Source organism: Centruroides sculpturatus, unplaced genomic scaffold, assembly GCF_000671375.1.
Source record: "Centruroides sculpturatus isolate CEXI.00-Female unplaced genomic scaffold, Cexi_2.0 scaffold1868, whole genome shotgun sequence".
NCBI lineage: Eukaryota > Metazoa > Arthropoda > Arachnida > Scorpiones > Buthidae > Centruroides > Centruroides sculpturatus.
Genome location: NW_019386224.1, coordinates 56,426 through 78,809, shown reverse-complemented (window position 1 = coordinate 78,809; position 22,384 = coordinate 56,426). Strand labels below are relative to the sequence as shown.

Genomic DNA, 22,384 nt, shown 5'->3' with positions numbered 1-22,384 from the left:
CTAAACAAAATAGTTAGGAAAGTTGCCAATAAAAATAAACTACGAATAATATATTGACGCAATCCAACTGTGTATAGAATGTTAAGGAATGACAAGAAGAAGGATAATCAAAATAACTTGACGGGTATATATTCTATACCTATAAAAAATCGTCAGTTTAATTTTGACCTCGTGTATGTTGGGGCAACTATGCAGAGTTTAAAACAAAGGATAAATGAGCATAAATATTCTGTAGGTAGGAACATCGATAGTACTGTTCTGGCGGCATTTGCCAAACAACAGGATGTAACCGTATACTGGGATCGTGCGGCAATCGTTAGGGCCACGAGATCATTACAAGCGATGAAGCATCTTGAAAAAATAGAAATACATAAAGCGCATATAGCCACGGAATGTATTAATCACAGAAATGCAGAAGGTTTGGCAACTGCTTGGAAGTCATTTTATACTAACACAGTTAATATATGTATCCATGACGACAGCATGTTTATTTGTTTATTTTTACTTATTTATTTATGTATTTTTATTTTTTCCGTTGTTCTACGCAGCCGCAGTTTAATTTTATTTCATTTTGTATTACGTAAATTTCAAATACTTGGTTCCTTTTGATATTGGAGTAACTGATGAAGGCTGCTAAAATCGGTTGAAAACGTTATTAGAGAATTCAATGTTTTTGCTGGACTGTTAAAAAGGCATTGTTTACTTATATTAATCATGTCTACATGCATTCATACTCATTAATATTTAAATTTCATTGAATATGAAGGCATTTAGACAACTACCCTATAGTTTAAGGTAGAATGTTTTCACATATTACTTTAGCAGAATACATGAAAATGATATTCAACATTACATTTCAAATCATTTTCTGTTAACTATCATCTTTCCATTCATACAAGAGGAATAATAACTTCAGATATTTATTTGAAGTTATAACTTATTCTGGTCTTTTCTCTTATAGGATTATCTTTTCTTTGACTCTGCCACAAATTGCAAAATCCTACATAATAAAATCACAAGCATTTTTTTTACAAGAAATACAAAACCCAAGCAATAAACAATTAGAACTGCTAAAGAAATAAATGTAATATTTTATACATTACCTTATTTTTACACATAACACCACCTGAAGTTTCTAATTCTTGCCTCCAATCATGCATCATTTCTTTGGTCACTGGTTTTAATTCATGTTCTAATATTTTATATTTTCCAACCCATTGCTTTAAAAGTTTTTCAGTCCTACTCAATTTTTTATTTTCCAGAATAAACATATTGCCTTCAACTGTATCAGTCTTCAAATAGTGATCATCATCTGATTCAATTTCTTCACTTCCCAAATCAGAATCCGAAGATAATTTGTCATCTTCTATAACAAAGTCTTTATCTTTAGATTTAATTAATTTCTTATCAGTGTGTGATACATCATTATCCTTGAGAAACACTTTTAGAAAAGCTTTAGCTCTAAGATTAAATAAACAAAATAATCAATAGCTAAAAAATAAAAGATTGTAATAAAGAATTAAATATCTAAATATTAGATATAGTATCTTCTAAACCTACACAAAGGTATAACTACATTTACAGTAATGTTACTTGTGTCAAAATCATGTAATATAGTAATAAGATTGGGAAATACTGGATGATTCTAACACTAAAATTGAAAAAAAGAATGTAATTACACGTAATTATAAAATAGGAGCTAAGCTGAATTAATCAATGCATCTTTTAAAATGTGCTTTCTATAATTTATTGTATTTATGACCTGGTATTGTATAGTTATGATAAATTGTTTCATCTCTCCCAAGAGTCATTCTAAAGCTGGCCAGCAGTTTGGTAGTTTTGTTAATACAATTCTAGCTAAGATCATTAAGATGCTTTTTGTGGAGCAACTATCAGATCCAGAACTACTTCACAAAATCTGTGTCTTTTGTATGGCTACGTTAGTTCCATTTCAGTATTGTGTAGGCTTAGTTTAATAATGTACTATATTTTGTCTTATAGACAAAACATAGTACATCACTGGAAACTTTCTTCAAAGAAAAACCCTAGTCATTCTATGCTTATAAGAAAGTTTGCAGAAAAAGTGATGAGATTTAATTGATATTGATGGTGATTATCTACAAGACTGAACTCTATCATTGTTCAGTTAATTGTCAATAAAAATATATTTTTTTAAATATACAAATTTTGCCTTTATAACTTGTTAGTACAAAAAAATCCATATGCATGCACACAAAACTGGATGAAAGGCATTTCTTTAATAAAACAAAACAATTTTGTCAAAATAACAGCTAATGTAGATAATATATATTTTAAACAATAAANACACCCGGCGAGGTATATATATATATATATAACAACAATGTTAGCTGGCTGAGTGCCAGCTAACATTGTTGTTATATATATTTTCCTGGTGCAGTGATGTAGGTGACAATGCACACCTACCCATTACTAATATGGTAACAGAGTTTTTGACCAAGAAAATTATTCTGTGCAACCCACATCACCTGTACAGCAGAAATTTAGCACCCTGCAACTTTTTTCTGTTTCTAGCACTACAGCTGAAGTTACAAGGAAATGAGTTCACAGAAGTAGTGGTCAAACAATTCCAAGAAATGGATTACTATACATCTTCAAGAACTAACAGAAATAATGGCAGAAGTGCATTGAATTCTAGGGGAAACACTTAAAATTATACTAGTTTCTACATCTCACAGTGATTATCATGTGAGGAAGGAATATCTCATTCTCAATTTAATTTAATTTTTTAAATAAATTAATACAAGTAATGTCCTACAGGACAAGAAAGAAGTTCCATGATAACAAGTAATAGACAATAATAATAAACATGCAATGCACAAATAAACAATAAAACATGTATAATAAATATAGTTTCACATATATAATTTATGTATATACAAAATATTCTAAATAGTGAGTAATCATAAAGTACCCCATTCAATGTTGTCCAAAGAAACATTTATCAGTCCAAAAGCCACCAAATCTGGTATGGTTACATTAGAAACAAAACATAGTACACCATTCAATTTTGTGTGATTGTGATGATTTTTTGTTTTCAAGAGAAAAATTCTTGCAGTGTCTGTATTTGTTTGTAGTGGAGGTTTAAAATATGTATAATGCCTCATCCTCTCTCATTACGAGGAGTAGACAACCTTTCTATGGACAACTTAGGATAATGTTTGTTGTATATTGTTAATATCCACATTTTCTTTTGGGGTTGTTGTAGCTCTGTATGTATTAATGTATAGCTCAAAACAAATCTGTTTATATTGATATGACATGCATTGATTGCTTTAAATATGTGTTACGCATTCAATTGTGTTGTTAGCATTAGTTTAATCTATTGTCTTCTTTTGTTAGTTTGATTTGTGCATCTGTGAGTTTCATCTGTTGGAATCCTAAATATATGTAGATTTCATTTGTATCAATGGATTCAATGATATATCCATTCCAAGTACAATGACGTTCAGAATTCTTTTTTCACTTTGAAGTGTTTGGCATTTAAAAGTTGAAGACCACTGTCTATCAGTGTTAATAAGGTTTTGATGAGTAAAACACAAAATATTTTGTAAGCACTTTCGACATGTATAGAAGGTCTTCTTCAGGCAAAACAAAAACAAATTTTAGAACGTTGATATGAATTTTAATATTAATATTAATATGGTCTAATTAGAATATGTGTTAAATTTAGTGTGCTATTAAACTTACAGATTATTGGTAAATTATTAAACAATTTATATTAAACAGAAAATTATTGGCAGCTGTGATTTAATTTTTTATATTATTGAATAGTGAAACCCATATTTTTGGGAGCTCTAGAGAGGGCCTATTACATGGCTCCAATTTCTCAATTAATAATGTTTCCTAGATGCCCAGTATTTGGCATTTGTCTATATCAAACTTCATTTGAATTTAAGTGTATGTAATTTTAGTAATGATTTAGTTGTGCTTGTGTTAATGTAAAGAGTTATGCTAAATATGAATAGAGATAATATGAGCTGTTGTGCCTGATGTATCCATATTTGCATTGTTAACCTATTGTTATGTTTCAGACTAGATAAGATCCATATAAAGTGAACTTAAAGAATTTCATAAAAAATGCCTTACTTTGTGTTCATTTTAATATCCAGTGATGCATTTTTTTCAAAAAATATAATGAGATAGATGTATTCTGTATAAATATATGCAATAACCATGTGTGGAATGCTTTTCAATGCTTTCTTTTAATCTACATATGCCAAGTGTAAGTTTATGAGCTTGTCATAGAATGACAATCTGTGAATAAGTGTTCTGTAAATCCCATATGGTTTCTACAAGCCTTCTTCTATGAGAATATTGTGTTGTTCTAAATAAATTTGTTTGTAACGCATGAAGTGAGTGTTTTGCAGTGTAAGAAGACATGTGATTGGTCTGTATAGTGTAGGATCTCTGATGCTGTTTTTTTTTGCATTTCATGCACATGATGCTCTGTTAAGGAATTTTGGCCTATCTTGTGGATTACTGATTGTGTGAATAAAATGTTTGGCTAGTTCTTAGTGTAAAAATGTAAATTTTTACACTAAAATTTTAAATTTAGTGTAAAGATGTATCACAAATTGTAAATATTGTCCTTCACCAAAGAGTTTTCCAACTGTGTATTCTTTGCATTGCATTTTGGATGTCACGATGCTTATTTCAATAGAAAACAAAATTTGTGTATTGTTTATGTTTTGTTCTTTCACCTTGATCTGGCTTGTTTAATTATTGTGTGTGACTAGATTAGTTCAAAAAGCAGACCAATAGTTTAAGTTCTGTTGGAATAGTTTAAGTTGTACCATGAATATATGGTTGGCTTGGTATATACTTGAATAACTTATTTTGTTGCTCTCATAGTTTTGTATCATTTGAGTCTCTGTAAGTTGGCTGCAAGTTTTTGTTTGAGTATGTCAATGTATTCTACTACACATGTAATTTATTGTTAATGTTGTATTCATGTTTTATTATTATTATTATTATTATTATTATTTGTTGTGAAACCGTGTCTTTTTCCTATTGTTGACTTATTAAACACTGACTTTATAATGTATTTTGACAACATGTGGCAAATTTTCATCGTTTATCTTTATTTAGTTGGTACGGCACATGCTCTTCTGTACTTGTTTTGGGCTGTTTTCGCCCCTCCTCAGCCAACTATAATACAATGCATGTTAATTACTTATTACAATTGAGAGTATACACATAAAAACTAATAAGTACATAAATGATACATAGACGTACCTTTAAATTATAGGTTGTATAGATTAAAATTGTATAAAATTCTATTTTACTATTAACTTACATAAATATTTGTTTAAAATCAGTTGTGAATAGATGATTTAATAAGTCAATTATTATTATTATTATTATTAAATAAATAAATAAATCAGAAATGAAATGATAAAAATTTTGTCATTTGATTTATTGTATTTTCAACAAAATGCATTTTGATACAAAAATAATTGCAGCGTAGATAGTTTCAGTTCAAACATTCCTAATTTTTTTCCTGTTTAGCTTACTTTATAATTACATCTATAATGAAACTTTTCTCAAAATCCTTTTGGGCCTACCAGTGGCTAAATGGTTCCATTTCCTTAACACTGGGAGTAAAGTTGTGGGTTCACGCCTTGCCAGGATGGGCTGGCCACATGGAGTTTTCTGGGTTTTCTCCATGTCTGTAAGGCCTGAATAGGGGCTAATTACTCTTAAAAAGACCTCTTGGAAGGCATCCCCCTAGACAGATCACCCAAGTGCTACATTGCCATAACTTAACAAACAAACAAACAATTACTAATAAATAAAACAAAAGAAATGAGGAAAAGTGAAATGTTTCAGATAATACCTTCTAAACTAAATACAAATTAAGTAATACATTTTCAAAAGAAACTACAAGAGGTATGGATTATGTATATGTATCAGGTCAGTCCATAAGTTCGTGCACATTTTTATCTACAAAAAAAGCAACAAAAAATTTTAATTAAATCTTATTTCAATCTATAATGTATTCACCATTATTTTGTACAATTTCTTGCCATCTTGATGGTAGCTTTTTAATCCTGTCTTTGTAAAATGATTTCGGTTTTGAATCAAAATATTCAGAAATAGCCTTTTTTTACATTGTTCTCATCCTCAAAAGTTTTTCCTTTTAAAAAATTCTGCAAACTCCGAAAAAGATGTTAATCACTGGGAGCAATATCTGGCAAATATGGTGGATGAAGTAAAATTTCCCAGTTGAAGCTTTTGAGTTGAGCAGTTGACATTGTTGTCAGTTAGCTATTGACAGTTCATGTGGTATCCATTTTCCTAGCTTTGAAACTTTTCCGACTTGTGGTAGATGTCTATGAACAGTTCCATGGGATGAATTTAAACGTTCCGCAATTTCATCAACTGTTAAAGATGGTTCTGCTTCAACTAGTGCAGAGAGAGCATCATCATCAAAGTCAACAGGTCTTCCAGTACGAGCTTTATCCTCCACACTAAAATCATTATTTCTAAATCTTTCAAACCACTTCTGCGCAGTCCTTACACTAATTACAGTTTGATTATGAACAGTATTTAATTTTTTGGCTGCATTTGTAGCATTCTCATCACTTAAAAATAAAAAGTATAAAACACGTCTCTTATATTCATCTGTTACTTCCATTTTAACGAAAATAAACAACTGAAATGTTTCCAATTCTGAACAGTATTATATGAATGAGATCCAATTTAACACTTCAGTGTAAAAAGTATCACATTAGACTGGCATTTTTAACAGCAAAACAAGATTTTTCTCAAAATAATAAAATACGCAGGAACTTATGGACTGACCTGATATTATCTATGGAAATAGAAATGTGGTGATGAGAGTCAGGCAACATTTTCATTTTTGTTTCATCAGTTATTTGCAGGATATATATTTGTGCAGGTTAGAGGAAATTACAGTAATTTACCTAAAGCATTTTACAAAGAATCAAGAAAATACACTTACAAGGGAATCTGGCAGTTTGCATTCAACGATTTTGATGAAATTTTGTGATATGTAGTATTTATTTGTATTTAAGGCATCACATGCAAAGATTTTGTTTTTGGGCTCAATCCCCATATGTGATGTTTTACAACTATAATTTAATCTTATCATTTTTAAATTTCTTATGTACAGTTTTTAAGGTCATTGAAAACATATTTTTTACTTTGATCACTCCATTTTTAGAAAGTTCATATAACATTATAATTATATTTTGCATTATTTAATGTAATGTAGATTTACAAAAATCTAATAATTTATTATTAGATTTTTATAAATCTAAAAATTCTAAAGAAATTTATTATTAAGAATATCTAAAAAATTTATAGACTTCTTAATTGAAATATTACAGCCATATGTAAAAAATATAAGTTTTTTTTATTAATTATAGATTTGTGGGATGTTTAAACAAACTCTCAAATACATGCTGAAATTTTTGCACATGATGAAGATATTCCATCTTGCCAATTAAAAATTATCCTGCTGAAACATACTCCGTTTTGTCAATGTTTGTTTTAATAGACAGGTTAAAAATTTTATCAAAAAATTAGCTTACCCATCGCGCATTGCTGCGATCTCAGAAGAAACGAAATTAAGCAAACTCATTATGATAAAATGAAATTTACATTTTATCATTTCTATTGAAACTTATTATTATTATTCATTTTCATCGGAAAAACATTTCAGTGTCGTTTCAATTCTATTTATTTATTGGAGTGCTTGTGGATACACGATATTTTTTGTTTTTTCGTCTGATGCGTATACGAATAAAATAAAGAAGGTTTTCCGACACGTGAGCTGGCCACATACAGTTGTCCATGTGAGAAGCATGAATTCTCCAAATTTAGCCCACACACTTGCAGCGATTGTCAGAAGTGCAATATTCCCCATTTTTATAAATATTTTTTTAATCCTTTACAATTTTAATTATTTAATTGCTCCTTCTTCTCTTCCTTGGCACGTTGTGAAATTTCTGATAGTTGGATAATAAACCGTTTTATTGTAATTTGTCTTTTTAAATTATTGTGAGTTGATATTAAAATTTGGAAAAGGGGATACCTAGATTGGTAAAATAGGCGAATTTCCTCCTACAACTATGGTTGTTGTTTGGGATACAGTTAAGGTTTTAACAAAGTTCTAGCGAATACATAATTAGCAAAAAAAAAGTTGAAATAAAGTGATTAAACAAAAATTATTACAAATATCGTAAATAACAAATGCATATATAGAGATATTTTTTTGGAGGGGGGAAATGGTCTTCATAATTCAAAATCGATCGAACACACAGTAAAATGCTTGTATACACGTGAGCCATCTATCGTAGGATAAATGTACTATGCCAAAAACCTTCGCGGGAGTGTATTAAAAAACTTCCCAAAGTTTCATGGCAATTGTACTATGCCAGAAACCTTCACAGGAGTATATTAAACAACTTCCCAAAGTTTCATGGCAATAGGATAAATGGTGTGGTAATACATGAAGGACATACAGACAGATACACAGACATACATTCATTTTTATATATATAGATTACAAAATTATAATTATCTTCTTAATTATCTTCTTAAAAATGCTATTAAAATATAATCTCTAATTCATAACCAGTTGAGCACACCAGTTTCTTTTGACATGTCAAATTTAAAATACAGTTTAAATTTCAAATACACAAAAAATTTTTTTTTATTTTTTACCCTGCATTGTTAAAACAAAATGTAAAGACTGTGTGAATGAAGTAGCAATGATTTTATGTGTTTGGCACAATGAGCCATTGTTTTAACTGTTTTTATGATAAAATACTATCCAAAATGCTATGATATCATGAAATAGTCATTGTAATATTTATTGCATATGTATATATAATTTTGTTCTTATTGGGTGAAATATAAACTTTAAATTGTAGAAAAAGAATTTAAATTCTGTGATATTTTATAATGAATAACAAATTTTAAAATTATAAGATTAAATTATAAATGTAAAAAAAATCCTCGTATATGGGAATCAAATCAAAAAAAAAAAAACCTTTTCATGTGACACCTTAACTAATCAGACTACACCACTACTTCATGAATCATTCTTTCTTATTGGTATTTATGGTTGTAGAAATCTTTTATCCTAATTTTCTTGAGAATGCCTGAATAGTGGGGCCTGTGGCTTTGGTAGAGTTTAAATACAAGTAAATACTACACATTCACAAAATTTCATTGGAAGTGGTGATGACAAACTGTTGGATTTCCCTTGTTAGCTGTCATTGATGTCCTCAATTCTTATAATTATAAAAATTATTTAAATCAGTGTTTTAGAAAGTTCCTTACATATAAAATCCAACTCAAATCAATATGATAAAACAGATAAATATTTTTGTGATTAGTTTCAAACTTCATTTAAAAAAAAAGTTTTATAAAACTATTTTGATAATAAAATATATTTAAATATTTTAATTATCTGAATTTAATAATATCTAATAATCTTAACATATATTTTATCTCAAATATTTTAAAATACTAATTAAAATCAGAACTATTACACCATAAAACAGACCTGCATTTACTTTTCCTATCACCATTGCGTTGTGTTTTATTTGGAAAATCAGCATCATATTGTTTATTATTTTCTAATGTTTTCAAGTCAGAAAATTCGGTATCTTGATTGGAGTGAATAAAACGCATATGTGCATATATGCTGTTGGGACGCAACTGTTTGCCACAGACTTCACAAGGAATAAGCTATGAAAGTTGTTATTATTATTATTATTTATATTTTAAAAAATCTATAAATTCACTTATTCAATTACATTTCTAAATAGTTGATTAGAAGTTTCTTTTATCTTTAAATGCATTGAACTGAATTTAGCAATTATACTCACTTCAGGTACATCTTTCTTTACCTCTTCAGATAAATGATTTAAATCTCCAGAATTAGGTTTTATAATATTGTTCTTAGAAACCTTAGACCTTTTGCTTTTCTGAATATCATCATGTTTTTCTAATTTAGATTTCTTGATATTTTCATCAGAATGGATAAAACGCATGTGTGCATATATGCTGCTGGGACGCAACTGTTTGCCACATACTTCACAAGGAATGACCTAAAAATGTTAAACCATAGCTTATTATTTATATTCATACATTTTTACATTAAATTTTAATATTTTTAACTAAAAAAAATGAATTTGTATCATAAAAATATAGATATAATGATAGAAAATGTTTACTTGCTTTCTGAAAGGTATTTTAAAAATATTATTATAGTACTTTAAATAAATGTTTGATTTCCTATTATATTTTTGTTTATTTGCCTAACTCCACTGTCAAATTGTAACTCCTCCTTGCATTTTAAACTATTTGAACTAATTTAAACTAACTAATTCATTTTAATGCAAGTTAGAACACAATAAACTTTACTAACTGGTGTCAGGAGCCTGACAGAAAAGGAGATTCTAACAAACCTGTCAAAAAAAAAATCATCAGCAAAAAAACCCTTTTTTTTTTTTGCTGATGAGGACCAACAGGTCCAAAACACAAAGCTATTGTGTATGTGTTCAGATGATAAATAAAGACTGTTTTTCTGAATTTGTTTACTTAATTTACAGAACCAGTTATCCAGTATAATAAAAATATCACTTACTAAAACCAATAACCGGTATTAAATAATCGTAAAATGTACTGCAAACGTTTTCGGTTCCTTCCCTAGGACCTTTCTCAAGCAGCGATTCGTCTTTAGAATAACTATGAACGAAGACCAGTAAATAGCGATATTCGAAAAATTATTCTTCCGAACAACATTTCAAAAGTCAAAATTCAACGTTAATGTGAATCACGTGCATTCCCGAATTCCGTAAATAAATATAATAAAAAATAATTGAAATGTTGTTCGGAAGAATAATTTTTAGAATATCGTTATTTACTGGTCTTCATTCATAGTTATTCTAAAGACGAATCGCTGCTTGAGAAAGGTCCTAGGGAAGGAACCGAAAACGTTCGCAGTACATTTTACGATTATTTAATACCGGTTATTGGTTTTAGTAAGTGATATTTTTATATTAATCCGGTATTTGAAGATTCTTTACCAGTATAATAAGTCCTAATAATAAATATATCCTAGTTGATGATTTATCTTAAAATTATTTAGTTAAGGACACAAAGGCATATTAATAGAACAAAATAAATTATTCACAAATAACAAAAACCTCTTCTTCAGACAAATTATTGGTGTTCTATTGTCATGCACAATGCTGAAGTAGACTGGAGCAACGACATGCAGTACACACCTAGTATATAGTGTGTTGAAATTAATATACAAGACATTCATTGCACAATGCTGAAAGCGCACAACTGGACAGCATCTGGTGGAGACAACATTCACAATTTCTGGTACAAAAAATTCACACCTCTGCACCACCAAGAACTAGAGAAACATTTAACTCAAATCATCAACAATCCACAAGACATGCTAAATTTTCTGAAGCAAGGCATCACCTACATGAAAAAAAAATCCTGTACAGTACAGACCAATTACATGTCTTCCAATACTTTGCAATGCAAGACGTAAGAATCTTGTACACAAAATATACAATCATATTGATGAACACAACATTCTTACAAACAACAAAAATGATGTAGAAATCACAAAGTTTGCAAAGAACTACTCATTGATTGTTATCTTAGGGAAAGTTCATAAGCAACACAGAAACACATATGACTTACCTGTACATTGATTTCAGAAAAGCATTCGACAGTGTCCAAAACTCTTGGCTGCTGCATACAATCATCCACAAAATTCATCCCAATTTTACTATGCTTCACTGGAGAACATTACATCTTAACCTCCACAATACTCACATAAAAACATATCAAATATACATTAAACAAGGAATTTTTCAAGAACCCAACAATTTTAAATTCCTTCAACAGAATATAGTTACAATAACAGACATAACAAAAAACACTATTCACATTATCACACCTCGTGTAAATGGACGATATCAAACTTTACACATTCACACAAAATCAGCTTCATCATCTCTTACAAACTACACACACACACACACACTTAAATGATGTACAAATGGAGTTTGGTCTAGACCAGGGGTCAGCAACCTATGGCACGTGGGACAATTTTCAGTGGCACTCTGATTGAATAGAAATGTAGCAAAAATTATATTTTAATTATTAATTATACATTTAAATGGACGTCATTATTCAGCAAAGGCCATGGTATATTAAAAACAAATCTCTTTGTATATTTCTATTACAGCGCATATGTTTATGCTACGTGTCTCCATTTACGCGTTATGCAAGCACTTTACACGCAAGAACATAATTCAATTAACAACTTAACTTCAAAATTATACATTTTTGAAGTCAGTTATAATCAGACTAATTTTAATAACATATAATAAACTTGGTAGAATCATGTCAGCACTTGGAATAACACTATAACTGACATTTGGTACAACACAGCTGAAAAGGAAGTTCTGAAGAAAGGAGACTTTGTACTCAGAAGTGGAGATATTATCCAATCCATGAAAGAGGGTAAGTTGTACAAATATTTAGGATTCCAACAGGCCAAACTTACAGAACATGCTCAGATAAAACAAAGATTAACACTTGCATACCAGAACAGATTACATGCAGTACTAAGAACACACACAAAAGCAAAACATACTATTAAAGCAATTAATGAATATGTTGTCCCTGTACTCAATTATTCTTTTAGAGTTATACACTGGACACACACAGATCTCAAGCAATTCCAAAGAAAACAAGACTAACATTTACTAAGCATAAACAATATCAGCCATAGAAAGACTAATTCTTCTTTGTAAAGAAGGTGACCATGGCCTGAATAATATAGTCAACCTGCATTACAAACAAATTCTGACATAGTGAGAGTTATTCCACCAAAAATAAGAAACATCAAAATTACATAAATCTATAACTCTGGCAAATGGTAACCACTCATCTTTAAACTTACACCCAGTGCATCTGGATGTAGGTCAACACTCAAATAACAGACATCACTAAGCAGTCATGAGCCCAAAAAGCCCTTCATGGCAGTCATGCCTACAACCTAGTTCAGAACTATGTTGACATAACTGCATCAAACTACTGGCTGATTAGGAGGCTGTCTGTTTGGAAAGACTGAGGAGTTTATAATTGCCATTCAAGATCAGGTCATAAACACTAAAAACTATAGAAAACACATCCTGAAGGATGCATCACTAACAAATGACTCTTGCAGAAAATGTCACATTCTGCCAGAAACAATACAATATATAACTTCTGGTTACAAGCTCTTAGCACAAACAGACTATTTACATAGGCATAATCAAATAACCAGTATAATATACCAAGAACTTTCACAGAAACATAGACTATTAAACATCCAGGTACCCTACTACAAATATACTCAACAGGCAGTTTTAGAAAATGACACACACAATATACTATGACAGAGCCATAATCACAGGTAACAATTCATCATAATAGACCTGACATTACTCTCATTGACAAACGTAGTAAGATTACTTATATAACAGACATCACTGTTCCAAACACTAATAATATAAAAATTGCTCATACTGAAAAAATCAACAAGTACACTCCACTTACTCAAGAAATACAGTAGTGTTGTTTATTCGAAAGCCAATCAACCAAAACGTCGGTTAACCAAAAGTGTTCCAGTCGAACTGTGTCGTGCAGAATCGAATGTATTTGATACTAGATTAACTTCCAAAATATAATTTTTTTGTTTTTATATTTTTCAATATATTTATTTTGTTTGTACAAAATAAAGAAATAATTTTTAACTATACAATAGCCACGATTATTATTTTAAAAATTTACATTAGGCTTAACATTGACAAAAATTCAACATGAAATGACATGCAACAGAGAAAAATTTCAACATGGGATAGTTTAATATATTTTTTCGTACATAATCGGTTATCTGAACAACCCCAGTCTACAATTGATTCAGATAAATGACGCTCTACTGTAATACAGATGTGGTGGATGGATAAGGTATTTATTGCATCTGTTGTCTTCTCCTTTTGTGTAGTGTTATAACATATACACTATACAAAAGACTAGAAATGTTAAACCTTAATAAAAACATATACATGGCACTACTGAAAGCTGCAATACTGAACAAGTCACATTGTTAGGAAGTTCCTAGATATTGACACATTCCAATAATACAGCTTAATGTTACACTTGTTTGTGTAGCTATGCTTTGACTTTAGTCAGGCATAATACTTGACACCAGTATTAGCTGAGCATAACATTCACAACATAATAGTAAATATATACATAAACACAGTAATTTTATCATATTGCAAACAATATCAAAGCAGCATCTTGACATAAAATTAAAATATTGTGAAAAATTGTAAACTTCATGAATTACATGTACTGTTTGCTGTATGAAAGTTTGCACCTAATTCTAAGTGATTAGCATGAGCAGAAGTTGAGCATATGCAGCCAAGGTCAGTCTATGTATTATCAAAGCAGTTCAAAATGGACTGTTTTGTTCTGCAAAATGTTGGGTGAAAAAAATGATTGACAGGGGCATCTTTTAGGGCTCTAAGTCAACAATACTAATCACTGCTCGCTATTATAACCTTGTATGCGTCACTCACACAATGTGATGCGCACATGGCTAGAACTTCTTATTGCAAGATTGTGAAATTATGGTAATCGGATATTGGAAACCATGATTTTATCTTTTATTTATGTAATATTTCTTCCTTTTCAGGCTTCCTAAGTTTATTTTTTTGAAATTTGATCAGATAAATAGACGAAACAAACATATCAAATGTCGCTTCCCTGTAAATCATTTCAAGTTTCACAGATTAACATCAGCTTTGTTTGTAACTGCAGAGGGATATTGCTGTGTCCCTCTGCAGTCAGGATAGTAAAACTTTATTACTTTTGCAGGAGGGTATGAAATGAAAACAGTCACACCCAAATGTAAAGTAAACAAACTGCAAAGTGCTTTATTACTGTCTAAACAAAAGCTTCATTCCAGTTTTAAGAGGATCATATGACAATGTTATTGCATTCAGAAAAATGTTGACTTTCATATTTAACAGTTAGATTGGTCTAAATGTGATTAATTTTTTTTCATGTGATATAGTTATAATTAACAAAAATCAATTCTCTTCATTCAAAAATTAATATACACACTCTAATATTCTTAAAATAAAAAATTCTGGTAATTTTATCAAATAATTGCATTTGTCAAGCTGCCTGAATAACACTGTTACCCAACAAACAAATTTTGAAGATGCACGTTTTGTATTATCAAAAATAATTTATATATATATATATTATACTGAGTTGTGTGACAGGTCTCATTGTCCCGTGCAAACTCAAACATCCATTTAAAATGAATTGAAATTGAATTTTTTTGTCCAGAGATGAAGAAAGAGCAGAGAATATAAGGAATGGTATTTTTGTAAAAATATATTCATTTTGAATTGCTATTGTATTAAATTGCATTTATTACACATGAACTCAGAATTATACCCACAATATTTTTCACATTTTTTACCATATTAGTTGAGTCCCATGGGTGCCTAAACTAATCTTAATAGCTTTCTTGTTACTGATTTATTTCTGCTTCTTTTATGAAAATATTTTTATCACTTTTTCAATTGACACATTTTAGAAATAATCTAAATTTTAATTCATAAAAATAATATTAGTTGTAATGAAAATTTTGTTGTTTCATAAAAATATTTAATGGTGAAACCACTAAAATTCATGAAAATTTTTGCCTATTTCTACCTTGTCCTTATACTATACCTTGTACATTTTATAAATGAAATGATTAAACTTAATTTGATTACTGCAATTTTTGTAATTTACAGAGAAGTGACATTTGATATGTTTATTTCTTCTGTTTATCTCATCAAATTTTCAAGTTTCCAATATCTGATAGCCGTAATTCCATAATCTTACAATATAATATCTAGCTGTGCATGCATTCACATTGTGTGAGTAACACATACATTCATTTAAAAAAAAAGTTAATTTAAATTATAAATCAATAAATTGGAAGATTTTAAAAACTGGACTATAATTTTCCAAATATATACCCTAATTTTATNTAATAATCTTACAATATAATATCTAGCTGTGCATGCATTCACATTGTGTGAGTAACACATACATTCATTTAAAAAAAAAGTTAATTTAAATTATAAATCAATAAATTGGAAGATTTTAAAAACTGGACTATAATTTTCCAAATATATACCCTAATTTTATACACAAAAATTTAACCCTATCATGTTGCTTAATGATAAAAATCATGACAAAATTCACTTATGATAATTAATTTTTTATAATATATATGACAATTTCTAATTATAGAGTAAGTGATTTCACTGATGGCATCATGTATCTTATTAACACAAACTGCTATATTAAGGGACTCTGATAAACAGCATAAATGGAATATGAAATCTTGCAGACAAAAAGAGCAAAAAAAATTAAAAATATGCTTTGGTTAAAGAAAATGAAAATCTCAAAAAAATAACTAAAAATTTATAGATAAAAATGATAACTTACTTCAATAGCATTATCATTACTGTCTTCATCTTCATTCTTCCGCAATCGTTTCTTTCCTGAACAAAATTTTTTAAATTTAAAATAAGCAGGATTAATTTACAGTATATAAAGGATAACTGAATAAAAATCTAAATCAGCTAATCAGTTTGTATCATTAATGATAAGATATTTCTAATATATAGATGTTAGAACAAACATTTCTAAATTTTCCATATTACTAATATCAGTTTCATAAGTATAAATGCTGATATATGTTGAAAGTATTTGACAGTTTTTTGATATATCATTATCAAAAATTTGAGTTCTACAGTGTGGGTCTGGCAACAAAATTCTTTTTCTAATATTACTTGCAGTATATTTCAAATGTAATAATGGTTATATCTTAAATCTTGTGCAACTGCTAGTTTGTAAACTAATCATAAATTACCTACAGACAATAGTCTCTCCTATTACAGCACATTTCTAATGTACAAATTTGTTGAAAGATTATAGATAAACAGGGGTATTAAATTAACAAAATGAGAAATTGTAATGATCAAATGATAAGGCCTGATTAATTGTAAGGCTAGAACTTTGCTAATTACTTTCTTTCATATGATTGTGCTTTGTGCTACTGTGTGACACCAGATAAATGTGAGAAACACCATCCAGCTGACTATAACTCCTTATACTTTAGATCACAGGTTCTCAAACTTATTTCAACCACCGCCCACTTTGAGATAAAAAAAAATCTAGTGCCCCCATATTTTTTAACTTACCTTTTTACATTACCATCTGTTGCATATCTTAAAAACAGTTATTGCAAATATAATGTTTAAACATGCATCATTATATAGATAGGATAGATAGGGTGTGACCCATATCCTATTTCTGAGATCAAAGAATGTTTCAATGAGATAAAATAAAACTCATATTTAATCAATGAGCCTTTTACTGCCCCCCTGAAAGCCTCCAGCACCCACAAGGGGGCATTATCGCCCACTTTGCAAAAGGATGTTTTAGATGAACAGAAAATACATCATAGTCAAACTTCCATTTAATAGCACTACTTGTTCAGTTCTACAATTGGCCTTAAACTGAGTGTAATGCTAAACCAAAGTACTGTTAAACAATACGAATTATATGTAAAAATAAAGTCTACAAATAAGTTTAAGCTTCTGAGTTTAAAACGATTTCATTGTATTTCATCGTGTATAATGCACACTTACATTTTTGGCCAACACTTTCAGGGAAAACAATCTTTCATTTTAATTTTTTAATTCAAATTTTTATTGGTTTATATTTAGGTACAGTAGAGCATCGATTATCCGACTCAATTGGGGACTCAGGTTGGTCGGATAACTGAAAAAATCGGATAACCGAAAAGAAAGAAAAAATACATTATTAGTATAGCAGGGGTGCACAACCTGCGGCCCGCAGGCCACATACGGCCCCCTATCAATGTTTATGCGGCCCGCGGACGGTACAGGCCAAATCCCTTCTTTCGAAGTTTCTAAGTGTAGAACTTTTTCCCTTTCACAAAGTCATTAGCACCCAACTGTTTTATGACTTTCCCTGAGGTGAGAAATGGGGGATTGTTCTATAAATAAGTCTATTTCTATATAACACTTTCTGGTTTAGATCTATACTAATTATAAAGAGGTAATGTTTGTATGTATGTATGTATGTAAAAGTTTCTTTGCAGCAGGTAATCTCCGAAACTACTTATCCGATTTCAAAAATTCTTTCACCAATATTTAGAATGAAACCTCAGGGTGGACATAGGCTGTATATTATTCCNCGTGACGAAAACAAGCTTAAGCAATGGTGACGTCGAACGGTGCACACTCGGTAAGTAATCCTACAATTTTTTGTTTATAGCATAGTTTATACGGATTATTCCCAAAAAGATTATATGAGTTTTGGAAATGTTGAGTCAAATTAGTCAAGAATCGATTAATTTTATGGAAGAAAACCTTTCAAACAGCCATAGTCCCTAAACTGCATACATGTCGGGCTGTGATTGGCTCATGTATTTAAGGATTCCTACAACGCAAAATTCGTATAACGTGGAACGTGTCTACCGCGTTATAGGGGGTCTACTGTAATTTGTTCAAATTCAAATATTTCAGAAAGACTTATTATTAATGAAATATTCTTTCTTATTATGTTAATCTAATATAATTCTAAAATAAGAATAAAACATTAAGAAATGAAATAATATTAACTTAAAAAAAAATAATAATAAAAATTGATTATTAAGTTTTCAATGCAAACAGTAAATAGTACAGACAGTATATGCTATCCATTTTGAAATCAAATTTGTATCTCTCTCCTCTATATATATATATATCAGTGGCATGCAGTGACATTTAATGATAGGGAAGCTGTTCCCATAAAAGTTTTAAAATACTGGAAATGACAAAAATAAACAGTTTATTTATTTTAATTCTAAAATAGATAATTGACATGAAACAAAGATAATAAAAAAATAATAAAAACAAATGTTTATTATTTTTTATAAACTAACTTTATTTGGCAATTTTTTTCGCAAAGTCATTAATCACTTTATCATAAAAATCACTTGTTGATTCCATCAAAGTATTTAAAAGCTCTTTTTCTATTGAAAGCATTACTAGTAACAACAATCTTTCCTTTGAATGTTCCTCGCAAATTTTCTTCGTGGTTGAAAAACTGCTCAACAGACTCACTCGTAGATGGTACTGTAAGAATTAATGATATTAAAACATATAATTCTTTTAGTAGATCTTTGTTCAGACTGTCATTAATTATGTCTAAGAGTGACTTGCCATTAGTCTAGACATGAATATAAATAATATTGAAATTCACTGCATAATTTAGATAAATCAAAAAATTCTCCATAAAATTTACTTAATTTAAAGAATTAAAACTCACTTTGGAAAATTGTTTTTATATTTAAAATTATTAATATCTAAAAAGGATGAAATTCTAAAGATTTTATCAACATGTTATAATTAAATATAGCTTTGTAAAGAAACATACATAAAAATAACAAAATATTATTTATATTTTAAATCTTAAAACAATGCACTTAGTCAAATAACTCCCTATGAGTAGCTAATGGATAGAATTATTGGAAGCATTGTAGGATATTTTGGTGTGTAGCATCCACCAGCTAAACCATGTGATGTTGGTGCTCTGTAAAGCGGATTGTACGCATTTGCACACGTGCAAATGCGTACAATCCGGCTGCTTTATACCATTCAAATATTTTCACCATGGAAGCTGTCCCGTTTTCAACAATACAGCACTTCCATTGGAATATGCATATACGAATTTATTAGAATATACAATAGCAATCTAATCATTGTTTTTTACATATGTAGAAATTTGTAATAAAATACATAATGTGGTTATAATAAAATATTAATTTTAAGTAATTCAAAGTATATTAAAATATGAAAATAATTGCACAATGTGTATTTATATTTTAGAAAATACAAGAGAAGTGGCACTTCCTCAACTTCCATGGATGGCACGCCACTGATATATAGCTCTGAAGATGGAAATAAAATTAATATTTTCGGAATAATTTTAAGATATCGAAGCATTTTTAAAGTTTTATTTTAAGAAAAATTCCTATACCACCAAAAATGTTTTAAATCATTCTCTCTTAATTAAAAGTAAATAAATTATATATATATTAAAAACAGAACTTTTACATCACTATAATATACTTATACACATTGAAGCCATGTCTCTTAAAATAGAGGTTTTCAACTTTCCTAAGGCTGCAGAATACCATTTATATACATTTTATGCATTTGTATAAAAATTGATGAGCAATTTCACATTTACTATTCTCAGGAAACACTGAAGTAATAAACTTAATGTGTGTGAATAAAATACAATCATGAAATTGTCTATGAATGCAATAATATGTTGTAGTATTAAAATGCATTGTCATCAGACTTTGAAGTTTGAAACTTTGAGGACATACCTACACCACCTTAATTAGAAGTGGACAAAATTTTAGACATGATACAAAGCAAGTTAAATAAAAGTATTTAATATTAAATAATAATTTTAAGGACAATTTTAATAATGTAATTTGTGTTTCTAGTAAGGACTAATATACTGTTATATATATATATATATAAAGAATTAATGAAAACAACATTAAATTAAATGTAATATTTTGAAATGATAAATTTATTTTTACTTTAGTTATATGTTGAAATTTATTTTAATTGTGATATTCTATCAATACCATCATTCACATAATTTTCGATAGCATATTTTAAATTGACAAACTTATTAGTATGAATTTGAATTTATTTAAAATTCCTTTTGAAAGTATTTTGAAATTCAAACCGTAATTTTTTTTATTTATAAATAAATGATGAAGCAGAAGAGATTCGAACATATGCACAAAATTTCGTCTTTTCGCCACGTGCGCGACGATTGCATCAGATCAAATCGCACATAATTCCAACTAAATCGTATCAAAGAACATAATTTTGAATTATTACACGAAATCACGTACATTTAGTCTTAAATGTAAAAATTCCGAACTAAATCTAACAGTTCCCATGGACTAATTCATTCCTGTGCTTTAATGACCCATAAACTAATTTAGCCAGTTCAATGCGCCTATACTAACGTTAATTCTCACTTTAATAGTATAATACGAAATTTTGAATTTAAAAACTAAATAAAGAAATCTTAAGAAGTACTTAATTTTAAATCAAATTATATCGAGTAGCTTTTTTTTTATATAAGTAATTACCGAAGTACAACCGACCTCTTTTCCTTCTTCCCATCGTAACCACGTGGTATTAGCCTCCAGATCATCAGCTGTATCAGGTCAAAAACCCGAGCATGCGTACTTCGGTCACGTGATCAGATAATATACTAAAAATTTTGGTGTAAATTTTACAAATTCAAATTCTTTTAATATTTATCCAATTAATAAAGTAAATACAATTAAAATAGCAATAATGTGCTTATTTCTCAAAATAAATATTAAAAATACAGTTACATCGATTATTGTTAAAGAAATCATTACAAGAACTTTATATAAACATTTTATATGTATATTACTTCTATATTTCCAATCTCTGAATGGTAAAGGACCGTTTCGAGTTTCAAAAAGTAAATATAATGGCTCATAAAATTTTGACAAACGGAATGAAGGTATAAAAGAGAAAACAAATTCATCAGTAGTAGCCGCCATATTTAAACCGGAAGTCGGAGAACGCCCTCTATCATTAATATTAATTCTTAATAATTTTTTTTAATATTAAATATGTAAAGTACAGTACATATATTATTACTATATTTCAAATTATTGCTACATCAGTTTACATACAGAAAATTTTAGTATAATAGTTTTTTAATTCTAGGCTTTTTTAATTAATTAAAACGTCTTTCCGCCCTGTGGGAACTAAGATGGATCCCCCCCTTTTTTTTTTACAAAGCCCATTATGGGTTCGGCCGCGTCCAGAATGGGCACCCGGATGGTAATGGACAGGGCATATCCGGAAGACTACTCCCCGAAAATATCCCGTAGTTTTCGGTCCCTGGTCCCTCGGAGTGGTAGACAGCCACTCCGCCATCAAAATGTAGATTTAGTACTATGATTTTTTAGCTCCTTCCATCCTATGACATTAAGACTTTTTAAAATCATGTCCACTATGGAGGTTCGTGCATGGGTTGCCTGTCTATCTGGCTAATCGCTCATGGATATTCTGCCACCTTCTGTAATTCTGTCTCGATCGTCTTTTTTTTTAGATATATTACTCAC

At 29.3% G+C, this 22,384-nt stretch overlaps 1 protein-coding gene across 1 annotated transcript; it reads right to left on the bottom strand.

The window, feature by feature from the left end:
- Window positions 1-955: 955 nt before the first annotated feature.
- Window positions 956-21,815, bottom strand: LOC111614155. The gene is made up of 7 exons (XM_023355537.1): window positions 21,682-21,815; window positions 21,383-21,492; window positions 16,618-16,673; window positions 9,906-10,127; window positions 9,581-9,765; window positions 1,104-1,461; window positions 956-1,000 (listed from the first exon to the last, which is right to left on the bottom strand). Exons 2-7 carry the CDS (start codon window positions 21,399-21,401, stop codon window positions 956-958), a joined length of 885 nt encoding a protein of 294 aa, XP_023211305.1. The 5' UTR covers window positions 21,402-21,492; window positions 21,682-21,815.
- Between the last annotated feature and the right edge of the window lie 569 nt (window positions 21,816-22,384).

Excerpts from the sequence above, each read along its gene's own strand:
- LOC111614155 (XM_023355537.1), bottom strand. Across the intron at positions 10,128-16,617 it reads GTAATGATAATGCTATTGAA|GTCATTCCTTGTGAAGTATG; the intron begins GTAAGTTATCAT and ends TAACATTTTTAG. Across the intron at positions 1,462-9,580 it reads GATAGGAAAAGTAAATGCAG|AGCTAAAGCTTTTCTAAAAG; the intron begins GTCTGTTTTATG and ends ATTTAATCTTAG.